At 39.9% G+C, this 21,796-nt stretch overlaps 1 protein-coding gene across 4 annotated transcripts in view; it reads left to right on the top strand.

Annotated features, from left to right (window-relative positions):
- Positions 1 to 21,796, top strand: part of ARPP21 (cAMP regulated phosphoprotein 21) — a 156,092-nt gene that overhangs the window by 3,730 nt on the left and 130,566 nt on the right. For all 4 annotated transcript variants that reach the window (XM_056856987.1, XM_056856990.1, XM_056856989.1 and 1 more), the window contains 5 exons: positions 12 to 95; positions 3,833 to 3,983; positions 7,309 to 7,387; positions 9,547 to 9,606; positions 11,056 to 11,196. In XM_056856987.1, the coding sequence (XP_056712965.1) occupies positions 12 to 95; positions 3,833 to 3,983; positions 7,309 to 7,387; positions 9,547 to 9,606; positions 11,056 to 11,196 (515 nt within the window). The remainder of the gene's footprint in view (positions 1 to 11; positions 96 to 3,832; positions 3,984 to 7,308; positions 7,388 to 9,546; positions 9,607 to 11,055; positions 11,197 to 21,796) is intronic.

Here is a 21,796-nt window from a genome sequence, read left to right as displayed (position 1 = left end):
ATATATTTCAGTCAGGAGGGAAGGGGAAACTGGTGCGGAGTCTCGCTGTCTGTGAAGAATCATACCCTCGTCTGGATACAGAGCTTGACAATCAGGTATCTAAACTAGTTGCCATTAGCTGCATGGCTAACTTTCCCTTTCACTTGCATGACTATGGCATATTTGGGCTTTAAAGGCGTTTCTTGATTTTGGGAAGCCGAAATCACCTTACAGAAGAGTGCTCTTGTTTTTTTATGAAGTCTTCTGGTATTTAGCGTGTACTTATTTTGAAATCAATGAGTAGCTCTACAGTATGTTACAGGGTGTTATTTGCTCTCTTTTTTTTCCAGAGCCCCTGAAAATTTCAACAAATGGAAAAGAATTCAAAAGAATTCAGATTAATTATTTTTTAAAAATCCAAACAAAGAAACAATAAAAAAAGATAGAATTGTTATTTTCTCTAAGGCTATCTCTTTTAAGACTACACCAGGCATAGTACTGAGTCCACTCTGGCTTCTAGGTCATGCAAGGTCCATTATGTATCAGTTCCCCTGAACATATTTCATAGTAATATCTAAATTCTTGACCAACTAAATCATAGTGATCGAGAAAAACTGCATTGTATTCAATATGGTTCATTTTTCTGATTCTTGCTGCCGATTTCCCAATATTGCAAAGCATGTAGTTGAATTAGTCTGTATTGGTGTTGTATACCATTTATTCCAAAGAAGCATTTTTTTAATCAAATCATGAAAATTTGATCCAACAGATTTCAGAATTTTGCAAAACTTTCTCGTAACACTTATCGTAAAAGGCTCGCATTCTCATTCCATTTGCTTAGAAAAGCAATTTTAACAAGATCACAAACAAAATCCTCAAACTGTTTTCAGTTTCCTGCCAGTATTTTTTACATAAAGACTCAGATGTATTATTGGAGAATGAGATTAGCCATAGAGAGAGAGAGAGAGAGAGAGAGAGAGAGGCAATAGAGAATGAAAGATTTAACTTTTGTTAGCACAAATATTGCATTTAAGTGTACTTTCTAGGACTTTCTTCTATTAACTTGAACTGGAGCAAATTAAACTCTCCTTTTTGAACTCTTTACCACGGAGAGTTTTATTTTTTTGAAAGACCAAAAAACCCACTACCCCATATCTTATTGAGCTGTGGGGGTTTTGTACTTTCTCGCTGCTCTACATTGACATTTATGCAGTAGGACAATAGACAAATTGTTTTATCCATGTAGGTAGACATTTTGAAAAAACAACAACACTAGGCTTTGGCTCAACTTGCATTATTAGAAACTTGTGGCTTTTGCTCTGCATTTTATTTGTGTTTTCTATCGTTTTAAATGAGACCGAAAAGGAGAATAATATAAATATCACATTGTATAAATGTTGCATGGCAGTTTCTGATGTACTCTCTTCAAAGGAGAAAGAAATGTCATATGTCACAAAAACTAGCAAGTTTGAGGGCAAATACCTCTTCTAAACTGCCCTTAGTGCTAGACAGAGGAGGGTTGGGATTCATACTACATTGGGTGCCTGCCATTGTTTGGTCAAGTACCGGGGAGAATTCAGTATTGTGAAGAGTGCAGAGATTAAAACATTCTCCAATCCTGCTTCTTATGGATGGTTGGCTTCATTTAATAAAATCGAATAGGAAAACACCCTTGATTTTAATGCTGATAAATTTTGCACTGAGAAAGCTAGACCCATGTCTTCTTCCTTGAACTGGCTGAAGGATATTGGAAGTATTGTGCCAATGGAAATTGTTTACTTTTTTGAGTTAAGTTGGCTTTTTTTTTACAAGTTTCTTAGCTGTTTACAAATCACAGGGTTTATCAGAATGTATGGTACACTGCCAGTACAACAGAGTATGGATTGTATTACAAACCTAATGGTTGTATTATATTTGAAAATTTGCCTTGATTTTCCTGTGTAGGAAAAATCTTGTTACCTGTATTACTTGATCTTGAAAGCTTACCTGATCGCACACTCTGTCCTTACTTTAAAAGGAATGTTGCCTCTAATGTTATATGATTGGTTTTATCAGTGTACTATCGCAAAATTGAACATCACTTGTTGTTTGCTACACTTACCTTGTATGAATGTATTTATCAACGTTGTAATTTTACTATTGAGAAAAAAAATCAATAAAAATGAATATAAGAACCAAACAATAGATTGTTTTTACGACTCTGCAGAACTTCTCTGTGTGTGCTTTATTTCAGTTGCAATGTATATGTAGAAATGGTTTGTTGTGTGTACAGCACAAGGAATATACTGGATGCTTATATGTTTGTTTTAGAATGTTTGTAAAGTCTGTCTTCCATTTCTTATAAAAATGCAAGTGCACTATAACAGTCACTGTGGCTTCAGGGTATAATACTCAAGGTGGCAGAGCATTATTTGAAGAAATAATAGCATGATTGCCCTTTACCATTTAGTTCGATTATTTGGAAGGCATTTAAGATAGCGATTTAGTACATAGGTATTAGTGCATTAACCCAGGGTATATTCACCATGACTTTCATTCATTGGCTGCAATTTGAAAGTCAAGGGCTACATTCTAACACAGAGTTATGTTCACTTAAGCCCCATTGATTTCATTGAGATTAACAATGCAATCCTAAATAGTTACTCCAACCTAAGCCCATTCATTTCAGTGGGCTTAGACTGGAGTAACTCTGCATAGGATTGCACTGTTAAGCATGCATTTTTATGCCCTAGGATATGTCTGTGTGTTCATGTGCAGTAGAGAAAAACAGCTAGTACCTTTTTCATAACATTTACATTTTTCAATATTTTCTCTTGAGAACTAACATTTCTGGTATATTTTAATGAGTTTGTTGATGGCTGTAGTATGTTAACGACATTAGAGCTCTCAGCAATACATATATTTCCAGGAAGTGTGGAAATTTGAGCTATTTGCTCATTAACACTTCTTAAATCAAATCTTTAAGAACTGCTAATAAAGTAATATAATTAGCACAATGTTTGTAAGGCCAAAGTTCTGCACTCTGTAGAAAGCACAGCAAATTTCTGAGTAAATATTTAGGATCAAAGTGGAAGAATTTTAGAAATTTTAAATAAATTTACATTAAAAAATGAAGTTAGGCTTAACAAAGCCACATGCTTTTTCCTATTTATCTGGCGTCTGTTTTAGGTATAAAGTCGGTTTTTATTAAAAGAGCGCACATAACCTAGAATAAAACATTAACTATTCAAACTAAAGAGTGACCTATTCTAACTTCCTAATTCTAAACATTTACTAGTGGAAGTCCCACCCATTCCAAACTTTGATTTAAGTTGAATTTACTTCAGCCTACGTGTGCAGAGATTGAGGTTGCTGTTTCCCCCCAATAAAATTCAAAATGCATTTTGTCCATTCAGTGAAACTTATTTGGACCCATAGATTTTAGCTGCAGCTCTTTCAGTGCAACCCTGTGTGGAGTTACTCCAGTCTACGCCAACTGAAATTAATGTTAGACTATAACATTGCACTGATCATGACTAAACAGGATTGCACTGATCATGACTAAACAGGAGTGCTTTCAATTGAATCCAATGGAACTTATTGCAAGGAAATCAGAATAATTTAAAGCAAGTTAGTTAGATTCAGGATGCTCATCTATTCAGGACTAAATTCTCATCCTTACTGATATCATCTAAAATGTATATCAAGAAGTAAAATTTTTCAAGAGTACACTATTATTTTCTTAAGATAAAGTTTTTTTTTAACCAAATAATGTTTGGCTTCAGCTTTTCTAAGCGTGCACTTCATAATGCAGTTTGGAAGCCATGCCAAGTTTCCTAAATCTGGCCCTAAATTATTATATTTTTTTCAACAGGAATCAATACAACTACAGCTTTCAAGTTTCCCCAGCCTACAAGAAGAGGATAAATCTAGTAAAGATGAATCTGAAAAAGAAAAAGAGAAGGATAAAAACAAAGAAAAAGATAGAAACAGTGAAAAACCCAAGATAAGAATGTTATCAAAAGGTGAACAAAAATATTTAAGTCATTATTTAGTCATTTATCATAGTCACATATTAAGACATTTTTAATGTGAGTGAGCATATATGCTTGTATGTGTATTTGAGTTGGCTTGTGCATATATTTTATATATCCTGTATATGTTTGTGGGGTTGTGGTATGTGTATTGGTTGTCACAATATTGGTGGCACATCTGCAGTATGCATTTAGTTAAGCCAAGCATGCACCATTTCTGACCCACTCCTTCAAGCAAGGCCCCAAACCACATATGGCAGAGGTAAAGCTGAACCTCCTGTTTTGGCTGGTTGCCTGGAACTGCAAAAGGAGGGGGATTATCAGGAACCTGGAACACTACAATGTGTGGCGGGTTGGTTTGGTTCAGTTTGGTGGGTCACAAAGCGAGCTAAATAAATTGGAATAAAGAATTATATGAAGAAAGACGAGAAATTGTTGTGCTTTAACAACACTGGATCCATTTGTTCATTACTTGGCTCCTGTTATTGTCTCTGGGATACAACCAGCACTGGTTTTTTTTTTTGAGGGGGGATTGTGTACTCTGTTCCCCGTGGTGCAGAGTGGTAAGCTGCAGTGCTGCAGTCCAAGCTCTGCTCACGACCTGAGTTCGATCCTGATGGAAGTTGGTTTCAGGTAGCCGGCTCAAGGTTGACTCAGCCTTCCATCCGAGGTCAGTAAAATGAGTACCCAGCTTGCTGGGGGTAAAGGGAAGATGACTGGGGAAGGCACTGACAAACCACCCCGTAAACAAAGTCTGCCTAGTAAACGTCGGGATGTGACATCACCCCATGGGTCAGGAATGACCCGGTGCTTGTATAGGGGACCTTTACCTTTTACTTTTTACTCTGTTCCCTGCTTATCTTACTATAGAAGAAAGCTAACAAGTGATCTGGAACATCCCACATTCAATCTAAATAAATAAATTTATTTAATACAATCCAAGACCAATAAAATAAGATCAATGTAACATTTTAAAATGGTAGATTCATGGAATTATACATTATCTTTATAAAAATTATACCTAAAAGCCTATATATGGCTTACCCAAGATTTCCTAGTCTTATAGGCTATCCATCCAAATTTGGTGACTTTAAAAGTGATCTCTTGATTCTTATCTGCTAGCATAACTGAGAGAAGAGTCCTCTTATTTTCTCCTGATTCCCTCATTACCTTCTCCCCTTAGGAAAGAAAGCACGGGTAGTATTGGAGGGGGAATTCATGACCCAGAGTCTTCCTCCAGATCATATCTCATCCTGGATATTCTACCAAGGGCTAAATAATGAGTCAGCAGGCCTAGTTCTGTATTTAGGGACCCTACACTTTGTGAAACCATTCATATGGCACGTGTGTGTATGTATATGCATGCATATGCTCAGGACACAGATACGTGTGTGATTGTGGAAAAGCCCACTTAAAATATTGCATAAAAACTACAGGTGCAAAAATTGCCATGCATTTGTGCTGTGCCAGTGATAGTGGCTCAGTATACTTTAAAAGCTTCACTGGTATTTTCAGCATGGATCAAGAAACACTGCTGAATATCAGAAGGTGGTTGGAATGGGAAATACTGACGAGTCCTTTCTTGCTCACACAGAGAAAGGGGTGGGGTAGGGTGAAAGTGGCTGAATCTGTAGATTTCTGGATCTGTACACACAACCAGAGCTGCTGGCTTTGGAGATTATTCCCTGCTCTTGCAGACCTTTGCATATCTAGTTGAAGAGATCCAAACACAAGCGCCTGATGCAGCAGTCATGGTCGTGTTGCCATATATGGATCACCCTTGTTTGATTGAGGGATGGTCTCCATAATAATTATTATTTTTTACAGATGGAGAGTGCACATCGCCTATTGGAAACTGGTTTAGCCCACCTATTTGCCTAGGGTTGCCCACCTCCAGGTACTAGCTGGAGATCTCCTGCTGTTACGACTGATCTCCAGCTGATAGAGATCAGTTCACCTGGAGAAAATGGCCTCTTTGGCAGTTGGACTCAATGGCATTGAAGTCCCTCCCCTCCCCAAACCCCGCCCTCCTCAGGCTCCACCCCCAAAATTTCCTGCCAGTGGCAAAGAGGGACCTGGCAAACCTATATTTGCCTCCCACGTATAAAATAAGTGGCACAAGTAAAATATGCAGTCCAAAAGGATAACTGTGCTATAGAAGAATGCAGGAAAAATGCAGGAAAAAAAATTATTCTCATGGTTGCAGCTGGACTGAATCAAGATGACTTTCTGTCTTCAGGCATCTGCAGACCCCAGACCCCCTGAGAAAGTTCTCAGAGCAGAAACCTACAAATATGCAGTCAGACTACCAACAGATAGTTGATAGGTTTGTAATGATTCAGCGTTCAAACAATAATGTGAATGCAGTATCACACGGACAAGATTTTCTTTATGGAGTTTTAGACTATTGGCTGTTCAGGAAACCCACTCTGAATAATGACGTTGGGAGTCATTGCTTCCTACACACATTCACACCTTGCCACTTCTCAGCATGTCACGAGGCTTTTGTTAGTACAATAGATCATTCTTTCAGTATCTGACAGTTTGGGCCTAGAATTGAACCTGCATAACGCTCTGCCAGTCTTTACTGAATGAGTGTTTTTTGTTGAATTATCCAAAAGGATAACTGTGCTATAGAAGAATGCAGAGAAAAAAATTATTCTCATGGTTGCAGCTGGACTGAATCAAGATGACTTTCTGTCTTCAGGCATCTGCAGACCCCAGACCCCCTGAGAAAGTTCTCAGAGCAGAAACCTACAAATTTACCTTGAAACTTGGAGAAACTTGATGGCAACTCCAGAAGTAATAAATTTTCCTGAAGTGGCCTGGACAAAACAAGTTGTGGATATACAAATGCCAAAATTAATCCTCCTAGTTGTTTGGTCTTCTGCATTATTTTGCTTGGATTTTCTGTAACGCTTTTACATTTGGCCAGGCAAATACGTATGTTTCTAAAACTTAGGATTCACTTGACAATTAACATGCACACATGCTCATTAAGTTTGTAATTGGCAACTTGAAAGAACTGGAAAGACTTAAAGTGGATTTGTACATCCATTGTGTTTTTCTAAAGCACAGTACTTTATATGGATATCCAGATGTTCACGGTGCCTGTAGCTGTTGGTACAGTAAATCAAAAGAATGGATCCCCTCCCACTGTTCATTGGGGTAGTTTTGATAATGTAAGTCACAGCCTGCATGCACCAGGAATTCTTATCAGGCAGCTGGAGAAGGGGAAGAAACTTTACTTCACACAATGGCTTTAATTTTTTATACCTTTTAAGAAATGAAACTATTAGTAATGTGTGTTTTTCAGACTGCAGCCAGGAATATACAGACTCAACAGGCATAGATTTGCACGAATTTCTGGTTAACACATTAAAGAATAATCCCAGGTAAGTATCACGCTTCTGTATGGCTTGAGATCTTAGCAACTGGGAGCAATGCGGTGTTCGTTCTGGAAAATGTGGTGGTCATGGGGTGGGAAATAATAATTACGGCTATGAAAGCATATTGACTTTAGCAAGAGCCGCTATAAAAATCAGCATGTACTCTGTAGCCTTTGCAGTTTCCCATAGCGTAATTATTTTATCTGAGACCTTAGCCTTAATACGCACATGTGCATGCACACCTGCCATTTTAAAACAGCATCTGATGACTCAAAACAGGCTGCATCAGTGTTTCTCAAGTGCAGACAGGTATCAGCTTTGAAATGTGTGCTGCTACAGCCCCTTTGAATGCACTCCATCAACTCCACCCTAAATGAATACTTGTCACAATCATGGCAGTACCCTTCTTAACATAAATAATGTATTGTGGAGAAGGGCCTCAAGTAGACAGTCATTCATAGTTATTCAAGATTGTTCATATGTGGTCTTTTTGTTTTATAGCTTCTAGTTCAGTTAATTTGTGTGATTGCTTTGGGAATTTTTGTTTCTCTTGTTTAGAGGTCAGGGGACTAATGCAGGCATCATGCTTCCAATTGCTTCACCGTGATTAAGCATTAAGGAACAGATTAGCCCAACATTTCTAACAGTATGATTAATGGTTGTTAGGGTCAGCTATAGGGGTTCCAGCTCTTGAAATATAAACTCCTGGTGCCTAGATAGGTCCTGGTGGCGGAGACCAGAGCAGGAACTGTGGTGTAGCCAGGAACCATGATTTTTGTCAATCAGAGTCTAGAGTCCACCATTTTTGATAGGTCTAAAGGGGGAGTATGGTCATTTTTGACAGGTCCAAGGCTGAAGTCGAAAGAGATCAATTTGCCTAACAGGTATAGCTAAAAGAAACTGTACCAACTGAGGAGTTTAGGCCTTGTCCCTTGCTTCTCTCTGAAGTGGTTCATAAGTAAAAAGAAAAAAAATGGCCAGGCCAGGTTTGGGGTTTCTTTTGGTTGGTTGGCAACCATGTTTGACTGAGAGAATTTGTACAGCAAAATGGAAAGACAGGAGAAGCATGGGAGGTGGTCCTGTGGTTCATTCTAGATTGTGTCACTGTCATTATGTTCAACTGGCTATATTATTATGCACCTTGGCCTGTAGCGTGGTATACTTTAATGATTATAGCTTTCATTATAGTAATCATAACATTTGAATAATATCAAGTGTCGATGAACAGCATTTCACAAAGTGCTCCACATATATTATTTTGGTCCTCGTTACAACAGTTCTATAAAGTAGGCCACAGTCTGAACTAAGATTTCCACTAGGAAATTTCCAAATCACTTCTCAGGCTCCTAATTCTGGGTTGCCAACCTCCAGATGGACATCTTCTCGAATAACCACTGATCTCCAGAGAGAAATTAGTTCCCCCAGAGGAAATGTCTGTCTTGGAGGGAAGACTCTGTGCCTTTATACCTTGCTGGGTTCCTCCCCTCCATAAACCCTGTGCTCCCCAGGCTCTACCCCTAAATCTCCAGGAATTTTCCAACCTGGAGTTGGCAACCCTATTCTAATCTCTACACCATTCCAGTTCTTTTGATTGGCAAATAGAGATGAATACATTATCACAGAGTAATCAGATGACCAGTCATTTTTTGCTGAAGAGTAAACTTTTATTCTAGACTATTTTAGAACATCACATAGGTAGAAATCACAGATTACTGCCCCATACCAATGGAGAAGTTAACTGACCTGTCCTCACAGCACCCCTTATTTTAAAATTTTTGGCCAAGCAAACATTTCATGGCTGTGTTTGCGTCTAGACCATATTTCCTCTGTACAGTATCATAGATCTTTAAAATGTATACTCAAATAGAATTTATAATATTTTAATCTGCATTTCACCCAAACATGGCTTTCAAAGTGGCTACTTACAATCCTATTCAAATCAGTTGCTGATGGGAGAATCATTCCCAACTCAGTTCAACAATTACAAGCAGCAATGGAGAAACAAAGCAAAATTATTTTCCCCCTGAGAATTTTAATTTTTGTAAAACAAAATTCTTTCCCTCCTTGAGAATTCTAATTTTGGTCATAATTTCTGTCCAGCATTACTACCATGGTTGTGGCCTAAAAGAGTGGAAAAACTGAATTATTTTGTTTTGCATTCACAGGGATAGAATGATACTGATGAAAATGGAGCAGGAAATTATTGATTTTATTAGTGATAACAGGTAAGGCTGTTTTCAGTATTGGTGGGTTAAGGGGGTGTTGAGTGTTAGATATTCTCAGTCATGGCCTTTCAAAAGGTAAAGGTCCCCTGTGCAAGCACCGGGTCATTCCTGACCCATGGGGAGACGTCACATCCCGATGTTTTCTAGGCAGACTTTGTTTGCGGGGTGTTTGCCAGTGCCTTCCCCAGTCATCTTCCCTTTACCCCCAGCAAGCTGGGTACTCATTTGACCGACCTCGGAAGGATGGAAGGCTGAGTCAACCTTGAGCCACTACCTGAAACCAACTTCCGTCGAGGTTGAACTCAGGTCGTGAGCAGAGCTTTTGACTGCTGTACTGCAGCTTAACACTCTGCGCCACGGGGCTCCTCATGGCCTTTAGTGTTCTGCAATATTTTGACATCATGTTCTTGCAAACATCTGCAGCACAATGGTTTAGGCCATTCCAATATGCAAACGCCAAACATTAACAAAATGGGTTTCATTAGAAGTCTGCTTTGAAATACAATTTAAATTGGAAAAATGGCACAGAGTAGAGTTAAAACCCCTCCCCAGCGCTGGAACCTCTGGTGGCTTTTATTCCCCCCTCTAGCTGCTTTGGTGTAAAAAGAAAAATGTGGGAAAACCCAGTAGCAGATCTCTTGTATCATGTTTAGTGTGATCTTGACTTTCACCATCCCAATGCAGCCTTCTTTCTTTTCAAAAGATCTACACAACCCCCTTTGAAATAAATGCTGGCAGCACAGTATCAGTGTACATTACAAATTTAATAAATGAATATTTATTTATTACTTTTGTATCCTGCCCTTGCCATGACCTGGATAGCCCCAGGCTAGCCTGATCTTGTCAGATCTCAGAAGCTAAGCAGGGTCGGCCCTGGCTAGTACTTGGATGGGAGATCTCCAAGGAATACCAGGGTCATGACATGGAGGCAGGCAAGGGCAAACCACCTCTGAATTTTTCTTGCCTTGAAAATCCCGCCATGGGTTGCCGTAAGTCAGCTGGACTTGATGGCCAAAAAAATCCCCTGCCCTTACTTCAAGGAGACCATGGAGATGTGTGGGAGATTATGCTTCCCAGTCTCCCACATCATGTCTAGCTGGGCTGTCAGATAACACCTGCTTCTGTATAAATGGGCAAGTATAACCCAATGGTGCACCATTCCCCTTTATTTCTACTCTACATTAATTATAATAATATTGTAAGAAAATTGCTTAGTAATTCAATTTGGGTAAAATTAAAATGTAAATCAATGACCTGGTACTTGCAGAATGTTAGCATGATGGCCAAAGTATTCTTTCGATGAGTAAAAATAACAAGATGCTCTGTAATTTGGCATATCAATTGCTGAATTAATGAGGGTTAGTGTAAAGTGCCTTTTTGAAGTTGAGGTCTATTGTTCCATTGCATCAGAAATGCATCCTATTGAAACATCTGATGTTTTTGTTCCAGTAATCATTATAAAAAGTTCCCCCAGATGTCATCATATCAGCGAATGCTGGTGCACAGAGTAGCAGCTTATTTCGGCATGGATCACAATGTAGATCAGACTGGGAAATCTGTAATTATCAACAAGACCAGCAATATGAGAATGTAAGTGCCACCCCATTTTCCCTTTCTAATATCCATTCTTAGAACCAGTAGGTATCATTGCTACATTCCGTTTATCATACCCCAGGTGTTTTCTTTGTTCTTTTGTTCTGTTTTCCTTCTTACTGGGTAATTTTTCTTTGCCATTCCCTCTCATGTGGAGTGTCATTATGCTTGTCCTTGGAAGAACGTTGGGTACGTGAAACATGTTGAAGCAAATCGACCAAACTGTTGTTTGTTGATAAGAGAGCTATATAATGCCTCTAAAATGGAACATTACTTCTCCTGGTCCCTTATTATCATCATAAAGTTGGAATGAAAGTAAATTGTTTCCTATTATTTTTACACGGAGAAATGCATCCTGGAGTAACGCAACACAGAAGGCTGCATCACTGTGCCCTTTTTATTCCCCTTTTATAGGACTCTGCCTGTAAACAATGAGTGCTTGTCTAGTGGCCACCTTTGTTATTTAGTACAAGGTTTTTCAGCACATATCCCTCTCCAGTTTCTCATTTCACTCTGAAATGATTTTTTGCACGATCATCGAGCTATAAGCATCTATTCTATAGAAAACCAGAATTAGAAAATATAGAGCTGCTGCTTATATCTTTAGATTGCAATCCCAAGGACACTTTCCTGGAAGTAAGCCCTATGGAATAAATTGGGACTTAGTTCTGAGTCAATCTACGTAGTGTGCACATACACTCCCCCAGTGTATGAAGCTGGTTGTACAGAATAAACTCTCTTTTTGCCAGACACTGCCTTACAGAGATTTGCATTCACTCTTTTGTGCACATGTGTGGGTGAAGATAGCCCTGTTCGTTTCTCAGTGATGGCAACAGATCTTTTGTTCAGTGAAGTAAATTAGTTGCTTGTGTATGCTAAGTAACTCAGGATGGTTTGGGACACCTGCTCCTGTAAGAAATTACTGAATAGGAGCAAATAATTGGATGCATATTTGAAACTAAGCAGCCAAAGAATTGGCCACTTAGTTCAATTTATAGTTTGAAATTTAGCCTTCCCTGCACCTCCACCTTGTTCATTATTGCCTCATGTCCCCAAGATACTACTCATCTGCTGTCTTCCTCAGGCATCTTTCCTCAAGTTCCTGTTTTCAGTCTGTGGTCTATTCTGCACCATTCCTTAAGCCTATTTTTCTTTGCTTCTTTGCCTCCTTATGTTCTAGTGGCTCTTTCCCATTCTCATCCCTCCCTACAAACTTCTCCTGTCCCCAGGGCCCATGTGAGGTTTTAATCTTAGTCACACTGACAACTTTCCCTTCCCTTACAGAAACTGGAGTTCAAAAATTCTGATAGCTTGATTCCCTAGCCCTTGGAATGTTCCTGAATACCAGCTCAGCCAATCATTGTCTGAGCCTTCACAACTACAAGCAAAATGCAGCATAGATGTTTTCTATAAGCACCACCCTGGGACACTGTACTTTACATGGAAACATGTTTAATAAAACCCAGTAGTTTGGGAAGAAAGTAAATTACAGTAGAGTCAACGGTTCCCAAGCTGTGCTCCATGGAGCACTTGGTGCTCTACGAAACATCTCCTAGTGCTTTGTGAAGAGATTGGAAAGAAAAAATACTACTGTCATTCGGTTTAGGATATAAGTGCTAGGTGAAAATTAGTGCTCCTTGACGAATTTCTCTCCTGAAAAGTGTTCCATGACTCAAAAAGTTTGGGAACCGCTGCAGTAGAGAAGCAAAGGTTGTGGAGAAAGAAAGATGCTTAGCCCAGTTTAAAGGAGGAAGGCTAGAACAGTGGCAACAGAAAGTGATAGAACAGGGAAGACTATCGCCATCGGAGTTCTTCATTGGTACATAGTATATCCCCGTTTGAGGTTATTTTCCCTAGAGTAAATACATGCTGAGGTTCCATTACATGAGTCTGCATCTTCATATAGTTTGGTCCTTAGCCATTATCAATGACAATGAAACCTTTATTGGCATAATTATTACAGTTGTTATTAGCCATTATCTGTTATAGAAATGGTTGTCTGTTTTTGTATGATAAATGCAATTACATATGCTGTGGCCATAACAATTCAGGTGGGTGAGTTCTATGCCATACACTGTTCACAGGCCTCAAAGTAACTAGCAGGTATGGCCAATTCTTATATATTCCTAGCTACCTGGTCTAGTATAAAGTGGAAACCTGCAGTCAAAAGAATTAAATCGGTGTGTGAAATTAATTCTCTCACCTTTACTGTTTTGCGACCACGTGGCCAGTTAAGCATCACCAGAAGATGCAGCTGGAAGAATTGCTCGCTCCGGTTCTAGCCTCTAGACCCACGAACCTTTAGCAACCGCCACGGCTCTTGACTGACGGCTCCCATCCCAAGCATTCCTGTTTCCCTTCTACATTCCTCATAGGACTTGAAGCACTTTCAGGATTCTTCATGATTTCCTAGCTCCTCTTCCCTTTTCCCTGAAGCCTGCCTCCAGTTTCCTGTCATTCACTCCATTTCCTAGGCTTGCACCCTTCTTTCCTTCTAGCGATGCTGAGAATTGTAATTACGTCAGCCATTTCAAGCATCATCTGTGAAAAAGAGATAACCTTTTTAAAGTTCTAAACTTTTAGTGCATTTATTTCCTTGAATTGCCATTTAGGAAGTGTGCATTGCAACTTGGAAATGCAGATTGCTTTGGTTAATTTACATTATACATGCTGTGCCCTTGCAGGGCACATGTTTTTTTTTTTTCTAGCTTGGGAATTCCCAGCCATATTGATTGTTTCAGGTCAGCGTCAGGATATTGTTTCTAGTTAATTTCAGCAGTCAAGAACAGTTGCATCAAAACGGTGTAAATCCTTACATTAATCAACTTTTGATCATGTGGCTACTGACATTGGGTTTCTGTCCTCATGGATGTCAACTATGCAGGGACAAAACACACAGTCACATATGTCGTAATGTGTCTTGATTTTAATAATAAATGAATTAATATTTTCAGAGAAAGGGAAATCAACTCAAAACACAGTCAAGTATTGTGAACTGGAAAAATTAATATTTCGATCCCCTCATTTTCACCCTCCAATGTTTACTTCTGCATCTTAGCTTCCCTACTTTTTGGGACCTCTTTTCAGCTGTTATCTTGCTGCTATTGCGTGGGGAGGATGGGGTATTAACAACAACAACAACAATAGGTTTTAATCCAAGCCACACTGACAATTGTACCTTCTGCACAGAAGAAGCTTATTTCCGTGAGCAGATGAGCATTTTGTGTACACACCTGCTCAGCTAATCAATATCAGAGGCTTTACTGCCGCAAGTCTAGTTTCTCTATATAAGTTTTAATTATTGTTATCTTTGCCATTGCCATAGTTGTTCAAAATCTGCAAGTACTTTACATTTCCAAACAACTTGAAAAGGTTAATTGTTAATGATTATCCTTATGTTTTGTTGTTCAAGCAAAGAAAGGGATTTGATTAACTCACATGTGCTGCATATGCTGTTTGTCTTTTTAATTTCATATTGAATGTTAAGATCATAATGCAATGAAACTGAATGTGCATATTCAGTGTATAATTATACATTTCAGATTTGATACTAAACAGCCTGGTGTACTAGATGACTGGTACTAAATTGTTTATAATAATTAAGTACCAGTTGGATTCTGAGCAGCATAAATAGTTATGTACATGACATTTAAACTTCATGTAGATTGAATTTACTACATATTGGTTTGTATGGAAAATCCCAATAATCTGTACATATACATGAAATCATTTGAATTTATTATGGCCCCATGATACCTATGGGTTCTTATAAAAATTAACAAGAGATTTACTACTGCTATCATAGCTGGAAAAATCCTGAATAGAGATCTTTAAACTGGGCCTGCAAGAAATAGTTTTTTACATTGTAAATTAATGTTAATTTTTCTTTGAATCCTTTATTTTTAAACCGAACCCTTTGAGAACCTTCAATTTTTAACAGTTTAGTCTGACAAAGGATGTGGAAAAATGAAACAGTTTCCTTCCACTACTTATACCTAACATAACAGGATTGTAGGTGAAGCACTCCATCCATTGATTCCACACTCCCATCAACTGTAAATGTTAAAATGGGGGACTAGAGGTTCAAGGCCCAGCAGGCTAACTGGGTGACCCTGAGCCAGTCTGAGTTAGGCTGCTATCCTAAAGGGGGGGGGACTTCTTAGGAGCTGGCATGACCCTGCGCTGGCTTAAGTGCCCGTTTAACCTGGGATAAGGGGCCTTTCCATCATGGGTAGCATCCATGCCGGCACTGGTATGGAGAGAGTAGACAGGGAGAAGCTTTTCTCCCTCTCTCACTACTAGAAGGCGGGGTCATCTGCTGAAGCTGGAGGGTGAGAGATTCAAAACAGATAAAAGGAAGTATTTCTTCACACAACGCATAGTTAAATTGTGGAACTCCCTGCCCCAGGATGTGGTGATGGCTCAAGCAAGCAAAATAAAATGTTTATGCAATCCCTAGTGTATAGACTATAAGGTGATAGTAGAACACATGGTTTGCATGCAGAAGGTCCCAGGTTCACGTCTTAGTTAAACAGTTAAATTGTGGAACTCCCTGCCCTAGGGTGTGGTGATGCCAACTTGGAAGGCCTGAAGAGGCGAGTGGACATGTTCATGGAGGAGAGGGCTATCCATGGCTACTAGTAAAAATGAATACTAGTCATGATGCATACCTATTCTCTCCAGGATCAGAGGAGTGTGCCTATGATACTAGGTGCTGTGGATCACAGGCAGGACAATGCTGCTGCAGTCGTCCGTGGGCTTCCTTAGAGGGCTTCCTTAGAGGCACCTGGTTGGCCACTGTGAACAGACTGCTGGACTGGATGGGCCTTGGTCTGATCCAGCATGGCCTTTCTTATGTTATTATGGTGCCGGGCTTGGGCACCAGCATTGCCTCCTGGCAGCATTTCAACAGCACAAATCCCCATGCTGGCATCCCGGGAGGCGTTCCCAGGGTGTTCATGGGGGTGGAGCTGCCTTTATGCAGCTTCCTAACCCCTTTTGCCTCGGGAACTCCCCCTTGCATTGTGGCGTTGCTACACCACCTTTTTTGGTGGCGCAGCCTCACTTTAGTCAATGGGGGCATTTTCTTTTTTTTCTTTTTTAAAGGGTTTAAATTTCTTTTCAGCAGCCGCACCACCTCCTCAGAGGCTTCCCAACACCGTGGATCTATCCCCCCCCCCTCAGGATCGCGCTGCCCCTTCACAGAGCTGTTGTGAAGATAAAATTGGGGGGAGACATGTAAACATCTGTGCTCCACAGTCAAAGTGCAAGATTAAAAAATGCATAGACAGATGAGAATATGACATTTGGTGAATTATGATTTTAAAATATGTCTTAGCTGCAGATGTCCCTTTCCAAAGATCCACACACATGCTCTTACAAAGATTTCATAGAGGAATCTGAATTGTGTTCTTACCGGACGTTGCTAACAGATCTCTTTCTTCTGTTTTAATGAATAAGAAATCTAGCTCTGACCCTAGGGAGGGAGGGAAAGGCTTCCTCTGTGTTTTAGATAATCAGTATCTGGAGCTGCAATTTCAATGCTCAGTTCACCTAGGATCCCTGCACAGCAAACAATGGGAAACTCTTCACAGTTACATTCCATGAAATACAAGGAGCTTACTGCCAGAGAAGTAAATTGGTGCTCTTCACTCTTCATGTATGGAAGAATTTGTGTGTGCACATGTACATACAAAGACCTTTCTCTCCCTGTGTGACTTTGTGGTGTACAGTCACTCAGACTATTGGTGTCTTCGATCTTCCTCCAGAATGCTAACTAAAGAAACTGAACATGTAAGATTTGTCAGCAAAGTGATAAATACTGTGCTGTGTCAAATATATCATTGCTAAAATATACTGTAGGTAGTACTGCCCACAGTGAATCTGTTATCCCTTGTGACAGCAACACTGTGGCTTGATTCACTTCTGCTGGCTGCTGGAAGGGGGAAAGGCTGCAGGGTTGCTGTGAGGATAAAATGGAGGAGAGCAGAATAGTGTAAGCCATTTTGGGTCCCCACTGGGCAGAAAGACAGGTATAAATGAATCAAGTAAATAAATGAAGAGCTATCCATCATAGCTATATGATGTATTTAAAGAGCCAGCATGCTGTAGTGATTAAGGGCAATGGTTTGGAGCGGTGGACTCTGATCTGGAGAACCAGGTTTGATTCCCCACTCCTACACATGAAGCCAGCTGGGTGACCTTGGGCTAGTCACAGCTCTTTTAGAGCTCTCTCAGCCCCACCTACCTCACAGGGTGTCTGTTGTGGGTAGGGGAAGGGAAGGTGATTGTAAGCCGGTTTGAGTCTCCCTTAAGTGGCAGAGAAAGTTGGCCTATAAAAACCAACTCTTCTTCTTCTTCTTCATATCTCTATTTAAACAGTTCCTTACAAATTTCAGTAACAAATGATGTGGTTTGCAAATTATTACCAATGTAACTTTCTCTTATGTTTGCTCTGGGAACACCTGGATAATATAAATCTTGGTGAAAATCAACTTTCCCCAATAGCTGCATTTTTGATAAATTACAGCATAACTAAGACCCACTTTAAACTCACCAACTTTATTACACTGGAACACCACAGAGTTACTGTGGCCAACCTCTTCAGTTTCACATTTTATGCTTAAAAAAGAGAGCAAGTAATTTTTTTAGTGTAAGTATGTGGTCATCAGAAGAGTGCATCATGCATGCATGAGCATTTTGAAGATTAAACAGCAATTTCTGTGTTATGAATAAGCTGGAATAATGTGGGCTGAATAAACATGGGACTCACCTAACCATTAGATGGTTAAAGATCTCCAGGAGTAAATATTAATGCTATTATGACAATCTGTTCGGTATTAGCAACTGGGATTCCCTAGATCTGTGTCATGGGATTTGACATTTTTATTAACGATTTGGAAGGAAGAGAGGAGAGAATGGTTACCAGATCTTCAGATTAAACAAAGCTGTGAGGCATTGTAAAGGACACATTAGAATTTAAAATGATCTTAGCAGATAACAGAGCTGGAAAAAACAATAACATGAAATTTGACCAAGACAAATCTGATGTATTACATTTACAACTTGTTCGATGCTTGTTTATTCAGAAGTAAGTCTTGCTTAATTCAGTTGTACTTATTTCAAATTATGTGTGCACTGGATCGCAGCCTTAATTTAATGAAGTGTGCAATTTGCAGTGGTAGATAGGGGCAGCCCATTCCTGAAAGAGGGTGGTGGAGGTGCAGTAGCCAGGAGTGGCAAACCTATGGTGTCTCCACAGAAGCTTCCCAGCCGCCGCAGAGAAAATAAAACAATTTAAAATGTAAAATGGGGGAAATGCCCCCATAGAAAACAGCGAGGCTACACCACCCCAAAAGATGGCATAGCAATGCTGCAACTCGAGGGGACGTTCCCAGGGTGAAAGGGGTTAGGATGCTGCCTAAAAGAAGCTCCACCCCCTGGAACGCCCCCATCCACACCAGTGTTGACTCCCACTTCCGGGATTTCCTCCCAGCTTGGCTGTGCCAGGGGTGGAGCCCTACACAGCATTGTGGCTTACCAGTGCCGGCATGAATGCCCCCCATGCCACCATAAGTGCCCCTTATCCTAGGATAAATGTAACGCCAGCTCCTGTGCCGATTCGGCCCTCCCCTTCAGGATTGTGCTTTTAACTTGGCAGAATTTTAAATAAAATACCAAAAAGGATGTCACATATAGTGGATCACAAATAGCAAATGATCCCTTAGCATGAACAGTTAAATCCTAAGCAGAGTTACTCCCTTCTGAGTCCAGTGAAGTCAGTAGCCTTACAATAGGGTAACTCTGCTTAGGATTGTATTGTTAGGCTGCAATCTTAAAACACTTTCTTGGGAGTAAGCCCTATTGAATAAAATGGGAGTTACATCTGAGTAGAGCTGCTTAGGATTGTTCCCTTTCTCCCCCAAAGTAGGCGCCACTTTGGGTTTCATCTGGAACACAACTTTTTTTCATCTGGAGTACAGTGCAAAGTTAGTTTTAAGGGCACATAAGGAAGGATACAATAATAATATTATTAATAAAAGGTTGTTATAAAGAGAGAGCAAACTAAATTGTCATCTACCTCCACTTCCCTTAAAGCAAAAGATCTTGTCAGAAGGAAAGTGAACTTCAGAAGCAGGAGGCAGAGAAGACAGAAGCAGGGAGGTCCTGAATTAGCACTGAATTAGCCAGCCAAATTGTTGAATTAAGATCTATAGCTTTACATTTTAGGTTGATTTCTAACTCATGTCGCTGCTAAAAATCTAACGGACTTTAATTTAAGATTTGGCTGGTTAGTTTAGTGCTAAACCCATTCCCTCTATGCTTCTGTCTTCATCACCTCCTTGGTTCTCTGCCACACATCTAAAGTTCACTGGCTTCTCCACTTTCTTCTTGCCAAGGCTGCCCTTGCCACCTGCTGTTCTTGGATTCTGTATGAGATTTCCCATGAGTCTCATGTTTCTTTTATACCCTTTCCCCCCCTCAGCTCCTTGCCTTGCCTGCCCTCTTTTCCACTCAGACCTTTCCACTCATTTTCTTGCTTCTCAGCAAACTGCCTACTTTGTCTTGCACTCTTACTCTATCTTGTTTCTGGGTTGTCTGCCTGCTCTGCCTCATAGCCCTCAGCCTTCTTGCCTCTAAGTAGACACGTCCTTGTCCAGGAGAATACTCAGCCCCTGTGGTCTAGGGCAGAATTTCCTCTAATTTCCATGTTCTTCTTGCTCTTCTTTCTGTAATTCTATTCATCTTCCACTCATTTTTCCCTCAGGTCTCTGACTCTTCTAACACACATTTCCCAAATCCCTGCTATTCATCCTATTGCCTGACTAACCCCTTTCTTTTAGTCACCCAAGCTCTAGGATGTATGTCTTATTTCCCCTCTTTATTCTGTGCACTCAACATCTCAGCCTTCAGTTTCCACGCCTGTTTGAAACTATTCCCAGCCAAACTGACCTTTCACTTTTCTCACACTTCTGTCATTATTTATTGACATTTCTCCTGCTAACAGCTTCCCCTTTAGCAATTAGAATATCTGTATCTCAACATTCTGCATCAGAGCAACTCAGTTAATTATTACAGAGCCTCTTGGGTATGGGCAACATGAAGACAGCAGCCAAGTTTGGACTTAAAATCGCTGAAAACCTCTGTCATTTTTACATAGTAAATTATTATTTGCATAATAGATCTCTCATAGGCATATTCGGATAGGCAATTTAAATTTATAGAAAAGACTTACTGAAATAAAGATTAGAGATTTTGGTATGTTTCCAAGGCTATATTACACATTGGAATTACCAACATGTTGTATGCTCTAAAAGATACCATGGGGAGGAAATATGGGTAGAGCCATGGTGCTGGAGAAGACAGACTATAGTTCTTCCACTTTGTCTCACTATGGTGGAAAGTGCCATCAAGTCACAGTTGACTTATGGCTACCCCATAGGGTTTTCAAGGCAAGAGACCTTCAAAATAGAGGTGTGCACCAATTTGGGGGGGGTATTTTTTGGATTTGGGTTTAATAGACCCACATTTTTTGGGATGATCTGAAAATGCTGAATCCCCACACCAATATGTGTTTTCCCCGGCTTTCTTTGAATATTGGAAATTGCACACCCCTAGTTTGGAGGTGGTTTGCCTGCTTCTGTGTGGGCTGAGAGAGTTCTGAGAACTGTGACTAGCCAAGGTCACCCAACAGGCTTCATGTGGAGGAGTGGGAAATCAAATTCAGTTCTCTAGATTAGAGTCTGCTGCTCTTAACCACTACCCCACGCTGACTCTTCAAGTCACTACACCAATAAAGAATGCCCCTTCAGAGCTACTTTAAGCTCCAGTAGAGAAGAAAATAAAGTCAAATATTGTGCATTTCTTTTCCCCCACTGGGGCTTAAATAAGTATGTGGGAACTGTTTTCTGTTAGGAAAATGACAAATGAAGAGCTAACCTCCCTTCTCCAGTGCCACAACCTTGGTCAGTATTCACCCTTCCCATTGACGGCTTTTCTTTTTGCTAAGAACTCTGATCCCCCAATGAAGCTTAAATAGCAAAACACGTAGGGGCTGTACATGAAAATAAATCTGTCACCAGTCACCCTGCATCTTTTTTTCCTTTTTTGTTTTGCTGACACATTGCTTAGTGTAGCCCTATTTTGCTTTTGCTTTTCATGGTTGCAGAACTCCAGCATCATAGTCTACCCCCTAGATAGAACTATATGATAAATAATCTCTTGGTGGAACATGCAGTTGCATGAATCCATCCAAAATTATGAATAGATATTTATTTTAGTTCCTTTTTTAATCATTTGCACTCTATTGTGTTTGTAAGGATTTTTTCAGCACCAGTATTTGCTTTGGCTTTGCTCTTCATCTGTTCTAGACTGACAAAGAAAGATTTGCTATGGACATATAATTTGGCAAAGGCCTTGAAAAAAGGAAGAGAAAAAAGCTACAGTTTGTGGTTTGTTATGTAGATAGTAGTAACCATTTTGTTTTTGTACATTTCATGGGTATCTGAATGGTCTGTTCCTTCAAGCTATTATTCTCTCCCCCTCCCCACCCTGGTCATATACAGTCATACAAGAACAGGATTTATATTGTAGATGA

This window comes from Euleptes europaea, chromosome 11 (genome assembly GCF_029931775.1).
Source record: "Euleptes europaea isolate rEulEur1 chromosome 11, rEulEur1.hap1, whole genome shotgun sequence".
Lineage (NCBI taxonomy): Eukaryota > Metazoa > Chordata > Lepidosauria > Squamata > Sphaerodactylidae > Euleptes > Euleptes europaea.
Note: the sequence above shows the minus strand (reverse complement) of the source record. Positions and strands in the feature narration are given on the sequence as shown.